Here is a 16,055-nt window from a genome sequence, read left to right as displayed (position 1 = left end):
CCTCCATATATCGGTTGATATCGGTATAGGAAATTAAGAGTTGGACAATATCGGTATATCCGTATCGGTAAAAATGCCAATATCGAACATCCCTAGTAGCGAGTGAACTCTTATACAAAATACAACAGCAAGGTGCATACACGAAACAATAACATAAACGGGGAAAATAAAGGTGGAGAAAGCAAGTCTCCAAAAACGCGTTTAAACACGGCTAGGCATCAATGACCCGATAACTATAAGCAAACACATATCTTACTTATCTTCCGTGGCGAGAGGGACGACAAGGCTTTAACATGAATGCATAGTACTACTCACGGCAAGGTTCAGTGATCGACTGACAGTGTTACTGTAACACGGAAGAGCATATAAAGCCACCGTAACTAGACACACCAGGTGCCAATGAATGCAATCATGGCAGATAGACGGGTCAATTACCACCAGAGGAGGAGAGCAAAACCCCAAACGTTATCTATCTATCTATCTATCTATCTATCTATCTATCTATCTATCTATCTATCTATCTATCTATCTATCTATCTATCTATCTATCTATCTATCTATCTATCTATCTATCTATCTATCTATCTATCTATCTATCTATCTATCTATCTATCTATCTATCTATCTATCTATCTATCTATCTATCTATCTATCTATCTATCTATCTATCTATCTATCTATCTATCTATCTATCTATCTATCTATCTATCTATCTATCTATCTATCTATCTATCTATCTATCTATCTATCTATCTATCTATCTATCTATCTATCTATCTATCTATCTATCTATCTATCTATCTATCTATCTATCTATCTATCTATCTATCTATCTATCTATCTATCTATCTATCTATCTATCTATCTATCTATCTATCTATCTATCTATCTATCTATCTATCTATCTATCTATCTATCTATCTATCTATCTACCATTCACATGCCGTGGCTCCTCCCTCCTCCCTCTCAACAGGAGCTGAAACGACTGTTTGGGTTTGAGGGGGACGAGGGGTGGAGTGCACCGCTGTGAAGGAAGGGTGCGCTGCATTTACAACACAAGACTGTAAATGAGAGCAACGCGGCATTCGGCACAATAATAGTTTTATCTCGATTTATCTCGCCCAGCCCTGTGAACTGGGTTCGACAACATCACATTCGGTGAAAGCTGATTCAGAGTTGACCTTTATCTAAATGATAAACCCTTCAAATACTTGCTAGTCGGAGCAATATCTCCATGAGCAAATCTCCCTTGGAGGAGAAACGAGTGGATGAAATACTTGTGAAAAGTAAGAGGTTACAGGCAGGGATCTCTTTTAAAAAAAGCTTAGTGATGATTTAGTAGTCTGGAGCTGACAGGGAGGCATTATAATGTAACACCAGTCTGGAGATGACCAGGGGGCATTATAATGTAACAACTCGTCTTTTTCTTTTCTTTTTGCCTTTCTATCCCAATTCAGTCGTTATGCCAATTCCCTTCTTGGTCGTTGCGTGCATTGCCCTACTGTCGATCTGGGGAGGGTGTAGACTACCACATACTGCCCTACTGTCAGTCTGAGGAGGGTGTAGACGACCACATACTGCCCTACTGTCGGTCTGGGGAGGATGTAGACTACCACATGCTGCCCTACTGTCAGTCTGAGGAGGGTGTAGACTACCACATGCTGCCCTACTGTCAGTCTGAGAAGGGTGTAGACTACCACATGCTGCCCTACTGTCGGTCTGGGGAGGGCGTAGACTACCACATGCTGCCCTACTGTCGGTCTGGGGAGGGTGTAGACTACTAGTACTACATGCTGCCCTACTGTCAGTCTGAGGAGCGTGTAGACTACCACATGCTGCCCTACTGTCGGTCTAGGGAGGGTGTAGACTACCACATGCTGCCCTACTGTCAGTCTGAGGAGGGTGTAGACTACCACATGCTGCCCTACTGTCGGTCTGGGGAGGGTGTAGACTACCACATGCTGCCCTACTGTCAGTCTGAGGAGGGTGTAGACTACCACATGCTGCCCTACTGTCAGTCTGAGGAGGGTGTAGACTACCACATGCTGCCCTACTGTCGGTCTGGGGAGGGCGTAGACTACCACATGCTGCCCTACTGTCGGTCTGGGGAGGGTGTAGACTACTAGTACTACATGCTGCCCTACTGTCAGTCTGAGGAGCGTGTAGACTACCACATGCTGCCCTACTGTCGGTCTAGGGAGGGTGTAGACTACCACATGCTGCCCTACTGTCAGTCTGAGGAGGGTGTAGACTACCACATGCTGCCCTACTGTCGGTCTGGGGAGGGTGTAGACTACCACATGCTGCCCTACTGTCAGTCTAAGGAGGGTGTAGACTACCACATGCTGCCCTACTGTCAGTCTGGGGAGGGTGTAGACCAGTGGTCACCAACCTTTTTAAGCCCAATATCACTTTTTTTTTTTTGGTGAAGGCAAGATCTACCTATTGAAGCGTTGAGAGAAAAAGACAGCCACTTTAAACTAAATTACTTTTATTTGCCTGTATTCTAATTACATGCAATGCTTTGGTCCAACATTAAAACGTCAAAGTAGAACTATTATGTACTTTCTCAGTCAGTGCTAAGTGCAGTCATCTTATGCAGCATCACTTTTCACATCAAAACAAAAGTAGAACTGTAATGTGGACTTTCTCATATTATTAACATTGACAAACATATTTACAATTAGCATTTTATAAAGTAGAACTGTAATGTGTACTTTCTCAGTCAGTGCTAAGTGCAGTCAGTGCTAAGTGCAGCATCAGTTTTCACATCAGAACAAAAGTAGAACTGTAATGTGGACTTTCTCATATTATTAACATTGACAAACATATTTACAATTAGCATTTTATAAAGTAGAACTGTAATGTGTACTTTCTCAGTCAGTGCTAAGTGCAGCATCACTTTTCACATCAAAACAAAAGTAGAACTGTAATGTTTACTTTCTCAGTCAGTGCTAAGTGCAGTCAGTGCTAAGTGCAGTCAGTGCTAAGTGCAGCATCATTTTCACATCAAAACAAAAGTAGAACTGTATGTGTACTTTCTCAGTCAGTGCTAAGTGCAGCATCACTTTTCACATCAAAACAAAAGTAGAACTGTAATGTGGACTCTCAGGGTAAGATCAAAAAAAATATATATATATATTTAATTTTTAATTTTCATGGAAAGATCTACAGGGACAGTCTCAAAGATCGACCAGTCGATCAAGATCGACGGGTTGGTGACCACTGGTGTAGACTATCACATGCTGCCCCACTGTCAGTCTGGGGAGGGTGTAGACTACCACATGCTGCCCCACTGTCGGTCTGGGGAGGGTGTAGACTACCACATGCTGCCCTACTGTCGGTCTGGGGAGGGTGTAGACTACCACATGCTGCCCTACTGTCGGTCTGGGGAGGGTGTAGACTACCACATGCTGCCCCACTGTCGGTCTGGGGAGGGTGTAGACTACCACATGCTGCCCCACTGTCGGTCTGGGGAGGGTGTAGACTACCACATGCTGCCCCACTGTCGGTCTGGGGAGGGTGTAGACTACCACATGCGGTCTGGGGAGGGTGTAGACTACCACATGCTGCCCCACTGTCGGTCTGGGGAGGGTGTAGACTACCACATGCTGCCCTACTGTTGGTCTGGGGAGGGTGTAGACTACCACATGCTGCCCTACTGTTGGTCTGGGGAGGGTGTAGACTACCACATGCTGCCCTACTGTCGGTCTGGGGAGGGTGTAGACTACCACATGCGGTCTGGGGAGGGTGTAGACTACCACATGCTGCCCTACTGTCAGTCTGGGGTGTAAACTACCACATGCTGCCCTACTGTTGGTCTGGGGAGGGTGTAGACTACCACATGCTGCCCTACTGTTTGTCGGTCTGGGGAGGGTGTAGACTACCACATGCTGCCTTACTCTCGGTCTGGGGAGGGTGTAGACTACCACATGCTGCCCTACTGTCGGTCTGGGGAGGGTGTAGACTACCACATGCGGTCTGGGGAGGGTGTAGACTACCACATGCTCCTCCCGGTCCTCCTTGTCTCCAGCCGGCTCAGGGGACTTGATGTGGACTCTCCTCCACTACTGTACTGTATATATCCATGGACCCCCATAGACAACCACTATATAACCATGAACTCCCATAGACCCCCACTACTACGTGGACACAGGGCAGGGTGGGAGCTCAGTGAGGAGGCTTGCAGCTGCTCCCTCTGAGGGAGGAACACAAAGGCCCTTTGATAGAGTGTCACTGCCGGAATGATACACACACACACGCATGCACACACACGCACACACACGCACACACACACGCGCGTGCACACACACGCACACACACACACACACACACACGCGTGCACACACACACACACACACACACGCACACACACACGCGCGCGCGTGCACGCACACACACACACACGCACACACACACATACATTCATACGCGTACACAGACACACACACACACACACACACACAGGCGCACAAACATATTTTGTAATATATGCAGATATAATCATGTACCTACCTACACACTCAAACATACACAATCACATGCACTCACAATGTACTGTATACACACACACATGCACGCGCACACACACACACACACACACACACACACACACACACACACACACACACACACACTCTCTCTCTTTCTCACTCTCTCATACTCACGCACGCACACACACACTCACACGCACACACACACTCACACATACACACGTGCACGCGCCTACAGACACAGAGAGCCTCTCACAGAGTCCGTAACTCATAACTCCATCCACACACCTACAAAGCGCTGCATGGAAGATTCCGCTTCGCATTTATAACGTCAGTGCAGCTGTGTGGAGCTCCCCCCCCCCCCACCCCCTCCTGCGCCCCCCCTAGCCCACCCCACCCTCCGCCCCTCATGGTATTTCAAGACCCTCTTAATCATGTTTCGCTAAAGGAAATGAACACAAAGTATCCTAGGGTTCTGGAGGGGGGGGGCTTTGTCTTCCCAGGCGCTGAGTAATGTGATTACGCTCCGTATGGCATGGCACCCCCCCCCCCCCCCCAGCAGAGCTGAGGAGGAATGCCAGTAAATAAACTCTCCCTCATCTCACTGTGATTGATAGGGGGGGGGGGGGGGGGCAGCTCAGGGTGGGTGGTCCCCAGAGTGGTACATGCAATATATATACATTTATTATTATTATTATTATTATTATTATTATTATTATTATTATTATTATTATTATTATTATTATTATTATTATTATTATTATTATTATTATTATTATTATTATTATTATTATTATTATTATTATTATTATTATTATTATTATTATTATTATTATTATTCATACCGTATATATATCTATCCACATCTGTCTGTACATACCTGCATAATATAATCCTACATCTGTAGATACCACATATATATCTGTACATATCCCTTACCTACTCTTAACCTAGTCATAACTACCTACCTCGTACTGTAGTCTACCCATATAACTCTGTATGATAGCATGTACAATAGTGCTGTATATACCGTATATCATATATTTATATATATATATTAGGGGTGGGGGAAAAAATCGATACGTAGTAGTATCGCGATACTTTGCGTGGCGATGATACTGTATCGATACAGGGACGCCAAGTATCGATATTTAATTATTCATAAAAAACATTTGTATATATATTTTTTTGTATAATTGCATTGTTCATTTCAATACCTGTAATAGTACAGTAGTCCACACACGCACACATGTGCATTCAGTTAAGTTGGAATATGACTGTAATACAAACAGTTCAGTTTGTCAGGTACATGCAACACAGATTACAGTGTTTACATTTGTCTGCTTGAGAAAATACCATGTTCTGCAATAAAAATGATTGAAGTGAGATAAACAGACTGACATTTTATTAGATAAAACATGTTGACAAAGTTTTACTTTGCAGTTGAAAAAAGGTAATAAATGGCAATATATCGCAATATTAATATCGCAATACCCAGCATATCGCAATATATTTAGTATCGCAATACTATCGTATCGTGACTCAAGTACCGTGATAGTATCGTATCGTGAGGCCTCTGGTGATTCCCACCCCTAATATATATATATATATATATATATATATATATATATATATATATATATATATATATATATATATATATATATATATATATATATATATATATATATATATATATATGGTTTTGGCATTTGAAATAACAGTGCTAAATGGCTGTGGATGATTACAACAGTATTGAAAGTATCCAGAATTGGAATTTCTATATAGCGCCATGCGTTTTTTGGAGGGAAAGTAATCAGAGAGATTACATTACCGAGTATTACATTACTGATTATAGTGTTAAGCAGGTAATCGCTCACAGATTACTGTACATTCATTTAAAATATAACCATAATCCCGAAACATGGCAGGTTTGGTGAAACCCTCTCCCACTGTCCAATTTTAAAACGTTGTAATCGCTGAACCTAAACGCTCTGGATGACGACCATGTTGACTAGCTGGGGGTCAGGAAACACTGGTCTGTTACAGAGAGAGAGATAGAGAGAGGTTAAAGAGAGAGAGGTTACAGAGAGAGAGAGAGAGAGAGAGAGAGAGAGAGAGAGAGAGAGAGAGAGACGTTAAAGAGAGAGAGAGAGAGAGAGAGGTTACAGAGAGAGAGGGGTTAAAGAGAGAGAGGTTACAAGGCGGCAAATGGCTGCATCCTATTTTCCTAGTTTCCTCTGTCTTAATTCTCCCTGCAATATTTATTGCGCTGTTCCCTCAAGATAGCTGAGTAATCTTAATTAGTCGAGAGGAGAGAGTGGAGAACAAAAGCATGGCTGAGGAGGGAAGGGAGAGAGGAGAGAGAGAGGAGAGAGGAGAGAGAGAGAGGGTCATCAGTGTGTGTGCATGTGTGTGACTGCAATTCCTTTTATGTGTTGCTGTGTCTGTGTGTGTGTGTGCGTGCATGTGTGTAACTGAAATTATCTTTGACGTGTTGGTGTGTGTGTGTGTGTGTGTGTGTGTGTGTGTGTGTGTGTGTGTGTGTGTGTGTGTGTGTGTGTGTGTGTGTGTGTGTGTGTGTGTGTGTGTGTGTGTGTGTGTGAGTGAGTGAGTGAGTGAGTGAGTGAGTGAGTGAGTGAGTGAGTGAGTGAGTGAGTGAGTGAGTGAGTGAGTGAGTGAGTGAGTGAGTGAGTGAGTGAGTGAGTGAGTGAGTGAGTGAGTGAGTGAGTGAGTGAGTGAGTGAGTGAGTGAGTGAGTGAGTGAGTGAGTGAGTGAGTGAGTGAGTGAGTGAGTGAGTGAGTGAGTGAGTGAGTGAGTGAGTGAGTGAGTGAGTGAGTGAGTGAGTGAGTGAGTGAGTGAGTGAGTGAGTGAGTGAGTGAGTGAGTGAGTGAGTGAGTGAGTGAGTGAGTGAGTGAGTGAGTGAGTGAGTGAGTGAGTGAGTGAGTGAGTGAGTGAGTGAGTGAGTGAGTGAGTGAGTGAGTGAGTGAGTGAGTGAGTGAGTGAGTGAGTGAGTGAGTGAGTGAGTGAGTGAGTGAGTGAGTGAGTGAGTGAGTGAGTGAGTGAGTGAGTGAGTGAGTGAGTGAGTGAGTGAGTGAGTGAGTGAGTGAGTGAGTGAGTGAGTGAGTGAGTGAGTGAGTGAGTGAGTGAGTGAGTGAGTGAGTGAGTGAGTGAGTGAGTGAGTGAGTGAGTGAGTGAGTGAGTGAGTGAGTGAGTGAGTGAGTGAGTGAGTGAGTGAGTGAGTGAGTGAGTGAGTGAGTGAGTGAGTGAGTGAGTGAGTGAGTGAGTGAGTGAGTGAGTGAGTGAGTGAGTGAGTGAGTGAGTGAGTGAGTGAGTGAGTGAGTGAGTGAGTGAGTGAGTGAGTGAGTGAGTGAGTGAGTGAGTGAGTGAGTGAGTGAGTGAGTGAGTGAGTGAGTGAGTGAGTGAGTGAGTGAGTGAGTGAGTGAGTGAGTGAGTGAGTGAGTGAGTGAGTGAGTGAGTGAGTGAGTGAGTGAGTGAGTGAGTGAGTGAGTGAGTGAGTGAGTGAGTGAGTGAGTGAGTGAGTGAGTGAGTGAGTGAGAGAGAAAGAAAGAAAGACAGACACAGTAGATACAGAGACAATGGAATAAATCATTACATCTGTGGGTGAGGTCAACTACAGCCGTCACACAAAAGAATGCCACGCTTGTGGTTCAACGCACTCCAACACACTTAGCATGCGTGACTGACACCGTGACTGACACCGTGACTGACACTGTGACTGACACGTGACTGACACGTGACTGACTGTTCAAATCGCAGTTTCCGCCTCTCAGAGTCCCTTTTTGACCCGTTTCAGACTCTGCACACAATCAGCCATTCTGTTACGTTACATTTCTGTTACAACATTACATTTCTGTTACAACGTTACATTTCTGTTACAACAATACAGTTCTGTTACAACATTACATTTCTGTTACAACGTTACATTTCTGTTACAACATTACATTTCTGTTACAACGATACATTTCTGTTACAACATTACATTTCTGTTACAACGTTACATTTCTGTTACAACATTACATTTCTGTTACAACGATACATTTCTGTTACAACGATACATTTCTGTTACAACGTTACATTTCTGTTACAATGATACATTTCTGTTACAACATTACATTTCTGTTACAACGATACATTTCTGTTACAACATTACATTACATTTCTGTTACAACATTACATTTCCGTTACAATATTCCATTACAACATTACATTTCCGTTACAATATTCCATTACAACATTACATTTCTGTTACAACTAGGGATGCTCGATATTGGCTTTTTTACCGATACCGATATTCCGATATTGTCCAACTCTTAATTTCCGATACCGATATCAACCGATACCGATATATGCAGGGTTTCCCCCCAAAAAAACGGAATAATTTCAGGTAACTAATAATTTCACTGGATGCATTCAAAAGGCTTTCTAAATGTAAGCATTATCTGTGCAAAATATGATCATTAAAAAAGTAAAAATTAACATTACATATCTCTTGTTGTTGAATTAAACCAACATGCATACTTTTGACAATAAATAAAATAAGAATTGGTTCTTACTTGCTTGCCTGGGTAAATAAAGGTTAAATAAATGTAAAAAAAAAAAGAAAAAAATATTTTCCGATATCACATTTTACTGCCGATATCGGCCGATAATATCGGTCGGCCGATAATATCGGACATCCCTAGTTACAACATTACATTTCTGTTACAAGGCGAGGTGAGGCGGGGCGGGCGGGGCGGGGCGGGGTGAGGCGGGGCGGGCGGGGTGAGGCGGGGCGGGGCGGGGTGAGGCGGGGCGGGGCGGGATAATATATTATTGCCAGATACACAGAGCAGAGACGGTGATCTGTGAAATGCATTACCAGCTCCGTTGAGACCCCCCCTCCTTCCCCAGCCGGGGTGGTATTGATCTTCCCATAGCGTTCTGTCAGTAACTGTTGTCTGAAGCCGATCGTTCAGGCAGCCATGACTGAGAGCAGGTTAAAGCAGGAACAGGGACAGGAAATCCAATATGTCTACAGAGATCCTCTACAGATGTCCCCCCCCCCCCACACCCCCACACTGCATTGATTATAGGGAAGTTAATGTCCGTCGAAGGCGTGGTGGTGGTGGAGCCGCCCTGTGGCGCGGTGTTGTCTGGACCTTACAGTGTTGTAGTACTCAAGTCCGAGTCCTGGACTGATTTTCAGGACTTGTGACTCGACTTGGACTCGAGCACTGATGACTAGGACTTGGACTCGGACTCGAGCATTGACTGCATTCGGACTCGGAAGGTGCAGACGAGGACTCGGACTTGTTCATTGATCGAATGTACAGTTTTGTTTGTTTGTTTGTAATAGGCCCTAATCATTTGGCATAAGATATTGATGGCTATATTAATACCGTAACATTATTTAATTTCGTGCAAAGAGACATTAGTATCCTTTGGACAGTTTAAATCTCATACCCCCCCCCCTCGACACTCGTGCCTTCGTGCCGGTGGCTATCAGGCTCCACAACAGCGGGCAGAACTAACGGTAGGCAGGGACCGCTGCCAGCAGCCGGGGAACTAACCTAAACTGCACCTAGACTACAACGTATATTTATTCTCTATTATATTCAGAGTCTAAGTGTTATTGACCATATTTATAATATAATAATAATAATAATAATAATAATAATAATAATAATAATAATAATAATAATAATAATAATAATAATAATAATAATAATAATATAACTGATAAGGCATACAGACCCTCATCTGCACCTTTGTTTACACTGCTTACTTGCTCATATGCTTATATTCAGAGTTAATTCTATTGTTTATACTGCTTATTTTTATCTTTCTATAATTTTATTGGCTATATTTATGTCTACTATTACCCTGCCCATACCTGTATCTCCCCTCCCCCCCTCCCCCGTGATGCTATGACGCCTGCATTTCCCCACAAGGGGATCAATAAAGGAATACCTTACGCACACACACGCACAGATGCACTGTGACTCATACACCTAACAGAGAACACTGAGAACATCATCTCCCTCTCTCTCTCTCTCTCTCTCTCTCTCTCCCTCTCTCTCTCTCTCCCCCCCACAGTCTGCCCAACAGCGTCAAGACCAGCCTGTCTCTGTCCCCGTCCGGGCCGGGACAGGTGGGCAGCGGCGGGGGAGCAGGAGCAGGAGGAGGAGGAGGAGCAGGAGGAGGGGGGGCGCCCGTGGAGGACATGCAGGCCCTGGCCATCACCTCGCTGTCGGCGGCAGACGTGGCCAAACACTACGAGCACATCCGCGAGCTGGGGAAGGGAACCTACGGCAAGGTGGACCTGGTGGCGCACCGCACGCAGGGTGAGTCAGCGGGTCAGAGGGCCCGTAGCCAGGTCAAAGGTCACCGGAGTCCCGGTGATTCAGTGTGTATGTACACGGTTGAGGCTGGGAGATATACCGATCCATTTAGTTGATCCAGGTTTTTACTATACCGGCATCAACCATATATATATATATATACAAATTATAAAATGATACAGGTTTTATAAGTAAAAAAAAAATCCTTCCAGCAGTATTATAAAGATTGTGGAATAGAAATGTATTAAAATACACACATTTTAATGAAAGAGCACCGTGACAATATTGTATTACAAAGCAAAAGACGTCAAAAAGATATCAAATCACACTGTAATTATTTCTGAAGGCTAATTAGAGAGTGAGTGACAGAAAAATAAACGATAAAATAACACACACGCACGCGCACGCACGCACGCACGCACGCATTCACGCACGCACGCACGCATTCACGCACGCACGCACGCACGCACGCACGCACGCACGCACGCACGCACGCACGCACGCACGCACGCACGCACGCACGCACACACACACACACACACACACACACACACACACACACACACACACACACACACACACACACACACACACACACACACACACACACACACACACACACACACACACACACACAGCCACTTTTAGTGGTGCAGGCATAGCAGACGTGGTAGTAAACCAGTAGAGTCAGACACACTGGACACAGGAACTTCAGGATCTGAAGACACAGCATGGGGCACCATTCGATTCAAATAGATTCGCTATCAGCTCTATCTTTAATCTTTCAAAATAAATTTGATTTGATTTGATTTGATTAGCTGTGAACAGACATGCAAGGTGTAACTGAGGGGTACAATTCCCTGACTGTATTGATAAGTATGGTATCATTAAACCACTACCGCTTTATGTACTTTAACTACTGGCCACACAGTACATGATATAGATATGATGAACACTTTCCCACCTGATGAAACCAAGTCCACACAAATGTATCCGTCGAATCTTTAATATATAGCAAAGGGTATATACAACGTTCACGTAATGACATTTATGATTTGAATGCACTTGTAAGGCAAATGAGTATTCGTAGGCAAATCAACATTGAATGTCCAATCTCTGGTTATGCAGGAAGCAAGTATACAACCTGGTTCTTTAGGGAACTATAGCGATGGTACTTAATGATTATAGCTGGATACACTAAAGGGGGTCCCGCTGGTTGTAAGTCAGTAGGGGGGGGGGGGGTTAGGAGAGCCGCTGGCGATATCCCATCTGGCCAACGATTTCTTGGGAGAATTCAGAGTGCTGAACACGGTGCCCACAGAACCTTGGTCCACAGATGAATACAGTTGGGCCCTCTTGTAGACGGTAGCTGCCGGTCCACAACGAAGAGACGTGAGGCGACCTCACTCGGGTTAGAGTGCCGTCTCACCTGGACTCCTCTCGGGGGTAGTTCCAACACTTACCAGTGTTGGCTGTTATCCATGGCATAATCAAAGCACCCAAAGCAAGTAGATAATCCAAGCCGTGTAGGGCTCGCCGTCGTCCGGGTAAGGTAATCCAATGTGCAGGTCCACTCGTCCTTGCCCAGAACTCCTCGGATGAAAGCACCACACGTGGTCTGCCCAGCCTGGTTAAGACTCTAGATAACGCGAGGAAAACGATGGGGGTACTGCTCACTTTATAACTCTAACCGAACGATGCACCATACATAATAGACTATTATTAACTTAATAGAAATACGTCCCACTCGACGGTATAGTGCCAAACTATGACAATTCAACTATTAATCCACACGATGTCTCAATGCCATTCTGAGGCCAAGTTGACCATACTGCACCACACGTGTATCGTGGGTGAGGCTTAACGTCTTGCCACTAGGTTGGAGGGTAAAGAACTAAGGGCTAAGGGAAGTTCTACTTTACTTGCGCCATATATATATATGCGCTGTGAACAAATAGTACCATTCGTATTTCGGCAGACGTATTCCTACGCGGAACCGGGGCTAGTAACGACATGTTCGTCGGCACGATTGAACTTGAACCAAGGGGCTTGGCTGCTGGCGCCAAGTTCTTGTCCAATGAGAGAATGAAACTATTATGGGCTGTTAGTAGACCAAAGGGATATTCAGTGTATATGTACAAGGAATATACAAGGGATATCAAATGATATACAAATACTATTAAATATATATCCATAAATAAATATATATATTCGGTTTAATCTGATCCTTCACAACAGCCGCCCCCTAATTAGTCCCACCTAATTAGCTAAGCAGAGACAGATTGACCGCACTGTCTACCACTCAAGGTCCGCTGTAAGGGTCAGTCAACTCACAAAGTCATGGGGTCATGGTCGTCATCGATAGTGTCTGGGAGTCTGGGCAGTTCTATTAGCCTCGCCACGGGTCGTGTGTAAGTTCGCCCTTGGACGAGCACCTCAGCTGCTCGGACCTTGCCATCGGCACCGGTGATCACTTTGCTTACGCGGCCAGCCGGCCACATAGCTCTGGGTAGTGACTGGTCGATAATCATGACGACTGTTCCTTCTGTCAAATTGTCTCTCTCTTTTACCCACTTCTGGCGGGTCTGTAGAGACGGTAGGTAGTGGAGTAGAAAGCTGTTCCAAAACTTGTCAGCTAGTACTTGACTGTACCTCCACATTCTTCGGCCGTTCGCTTCTTCAGGCCTGTACATTGTCTGGGGTAGCGCGGGGTCCAGCCGCCCCATCAAGAGTGTGTTGGGGGTGACTGGGTCGACATCTGCTATATCACTGGAGACGTAGCCGAGGGGCTTGGAGTTCAATACTCCCTCGATCTCCGTGAGGACTGTCATTAGGACTTCTTCCGCTACAGTCTGGGATGGAGCGAGGTGGGTCTTAAGTTCTGGGCCCATCGCTTGGAAGCTCTCTCTCAGCTCTCTTTCTCCGCCTTTGAAGTTTGTCCCGTGATCAGACAACAATGTAGACGGTTTTCCTTTCCGTGATGTGAATCTTCGGAAGGCCATAAGGAATGAGTCTGTGCTCATGGTTGGAAGGAGTTCGATATGTATCGCTCTGGTGGTCATGCATTTGAATACAATACCCCACCGCTTCTCGGTTCCTCTTCCTTTCTTTATATACAACGGGCGAAAACAGTCCATGCCTGTGGAGTGGAATGGCTTGTCGCCGAGTCGGAGGCGACAGGGAGGTAGGTCAGCCATCCGGGGTATGCTGGGCTGCGCGCGCCACTTTCGGCAGTCTAGACAGGTTCGCTGGAAGCGTCGCACTGCTTCTCTCCCTTGAAGTCTCCAATAGCGACGTCTGATCTCCGCGAAGACTCTCTCTGCTCCTGGGTGGTGTACATCCTCGTCGTATTTCTTTATGATCAGCTCTGTGACCTTGTGTCGGCTGTTCAAGACTATCGGGTACTTAACGTCATCCGGTAGATCGGGGGCTCTCCGCAGACGACCACCCACTCTGATGAGATTATGGGCGTCGCTCTCGGGTGCCAGGTGGAGCAATCTGCTGTCTGATGGGACGGGCTTTCCTCCCTGTAGACAGTCTAGCTCATCGGGGAACAAGTCTCTCTGGGCTCGTTGTAGTAGAAGAAGTTCTGCTTCTTCGTAGTCAGCTGCTGAAATGTCGGCAGTGGGCTGAATCTCTGGGTGGTGCCTCAGAAATGTCTTTAGTTGCGCACTCTGTAGGGTGAGGCAGTCATCTATGTTGGGGTCTGTGGAGGCGACTGTGCTCAGTCCACAGAACATAGGTTTCTTGTTCTCAGCCTCCTCTTTACTCGCCTCCCGTGGGGTGGGCGTAGGCCACTCTCCTTCCGGGAGCTTGAGGAACTCTGGTCCGTCACTGTAGATGTTGTGACGGGTGAGGTCATCTAGGGACATTCCCCGGGTGATGACGTCAGCTGGGTTGTGTTTGGTGTCCACATACCGCCAGCTCGCTGCTTCTGTTAACTCTTGAATCTCGGTGACTCTGACTCCCACGAAGACTTTGTATCTGCATGAATCAGACTTGATCCATGTGAGTACTGTCGTGGAATCTGACCACAAGATTGTTCTGTGCACCGGAATGGTGAGTTCACGTTGGATTAACGTGGCTAGATGCGCTCCTGCTAGGGCTGCGCAGAGCTCTAGACGCGGGATAGATTGTTGCTTTTGTGGGGCTATTCTTGAGCGAGCCAGGATGAAAGCAGTGTGTATCTCTCCTCCCTTCTCTTGGGCACGCAAGTAGGCCACCGATCCATAGGCTACTTCGGAGGCGTCACTGAAGACGTGTAAATCCATCTTGCATGTCTCTGGCCTCACTGTGGGTGGGAAGTAGCTGCGGCGTATATTGACGCCTGGGAGTGAGCGGAGCTCCGTCTCCCACTCTCTCCATGTGGAGGCAAGGGGTGCGGGTATTGGGTCGTCCCCGCCCTGGTCCTTGTCCCATAGTGCTCGTACAATCATCTTTGCCCTGGTGGTGTAAGGTAGAATACATCCCAACGGGTCATATTGTCTGGCGAGTGTTCTGTACACACTCCGTCTGGTGGTCGGTATCGCCGTCGACCTTCCCTGCTCCGTGGTCAGGGGTTTGTGTCTATAGTGGAGCGAGTCTGTTTTGAAGCGCCAGACTAGTCCTAGTGTCATTTCTTGGGCTTCTCCTGGGATTGTCGCCATCCAGGTCTCGCTGCTGGCAGCCTTGTCCGCGGGGGAGAGGCTGCGCAATACGTGCGGGTCGCTGCTGGCCCACTGCCTGAGATCAAAGCCGCCTTTGATCAGGGAGGCGCGTAGCTTGAGTAGGAGAGCCTCGGCTTCTTCTTGAGTCGAAACGCTTTGTAAACAGTTGTCCACGTAGAAACTGTTCTTCACACTGTGTCGGACCTCTTCATCTGCTGCTGGGTCCTCTGCGACGTGTTTCTGCAGTGCAAATGTAGCACAGCACGGGCTGCATGTGGTTCCGAAGGGGAGGACTTCCCATTGGTAGATGGCTGGGTGCTCATCTCCGATCCTCTCTCTCCATAGGAACCGCAGTAGGGGCTTATCCTCCTCCACTAGTCTCACCTGCAGGAACATCCCTTTGATATCCCCGCTGATAGCCACCTTGTCCTGGCGGAAGCGTAGTAGCACGCCTAGTAGAGAGGGGCCAAGTGTGGGGCCGGGCAAGAGCTCTTTATTCAGATTCTGGGATCCGATCTGGTAGCTGCAGTTAAACACAATGCGATCCTTGCCGTTGTGGTGGACCTTGTGGT

At 46.2% G+C, this 16,055-nt stretch overlaps 1 protein-coding gene across 1 annotated transcript in view; it reads left to right on the top strand.

The window, feature by feature from the left end:
• LOC311235759 (serine/threonine-protein kinase SBK1-like) overlaps window positions 1–16,055 on the top strand; it is a gene marked incomplete at both ends in the record, with an annotated part of 47,125 nt that overhangs the window by 16,046 nt on the left and 15,024 nt on the right. The window contains one exon of the mRNA XM_084323244.1: window positions 10,593–10,840. Within this exon, the coding sequence (XP_084179370.1) occupies window positions 10,593–10,840 (248 nt within the window). The remainder of the gene's footprint in view (window positions 1–10,592; window positions 10,841–16,055) is intronic.

This window comes from Notolepis coatsorum (genome assembly GCF_963971535.1).
Source record: "Notolepis coatsorum genome assembly, chromosome: 10".
Lineage (NCBI taxonomy): Eukaryota > Metazoa > Chordata > Actinopteri > Aulopiformes > Paralepididae > Notolepis > Notolepis coatsorum.
Note: the sequence above shows the minus strand (reverse complement) of the source record. Positions and strands in the feature narration are given on the sequence as shown.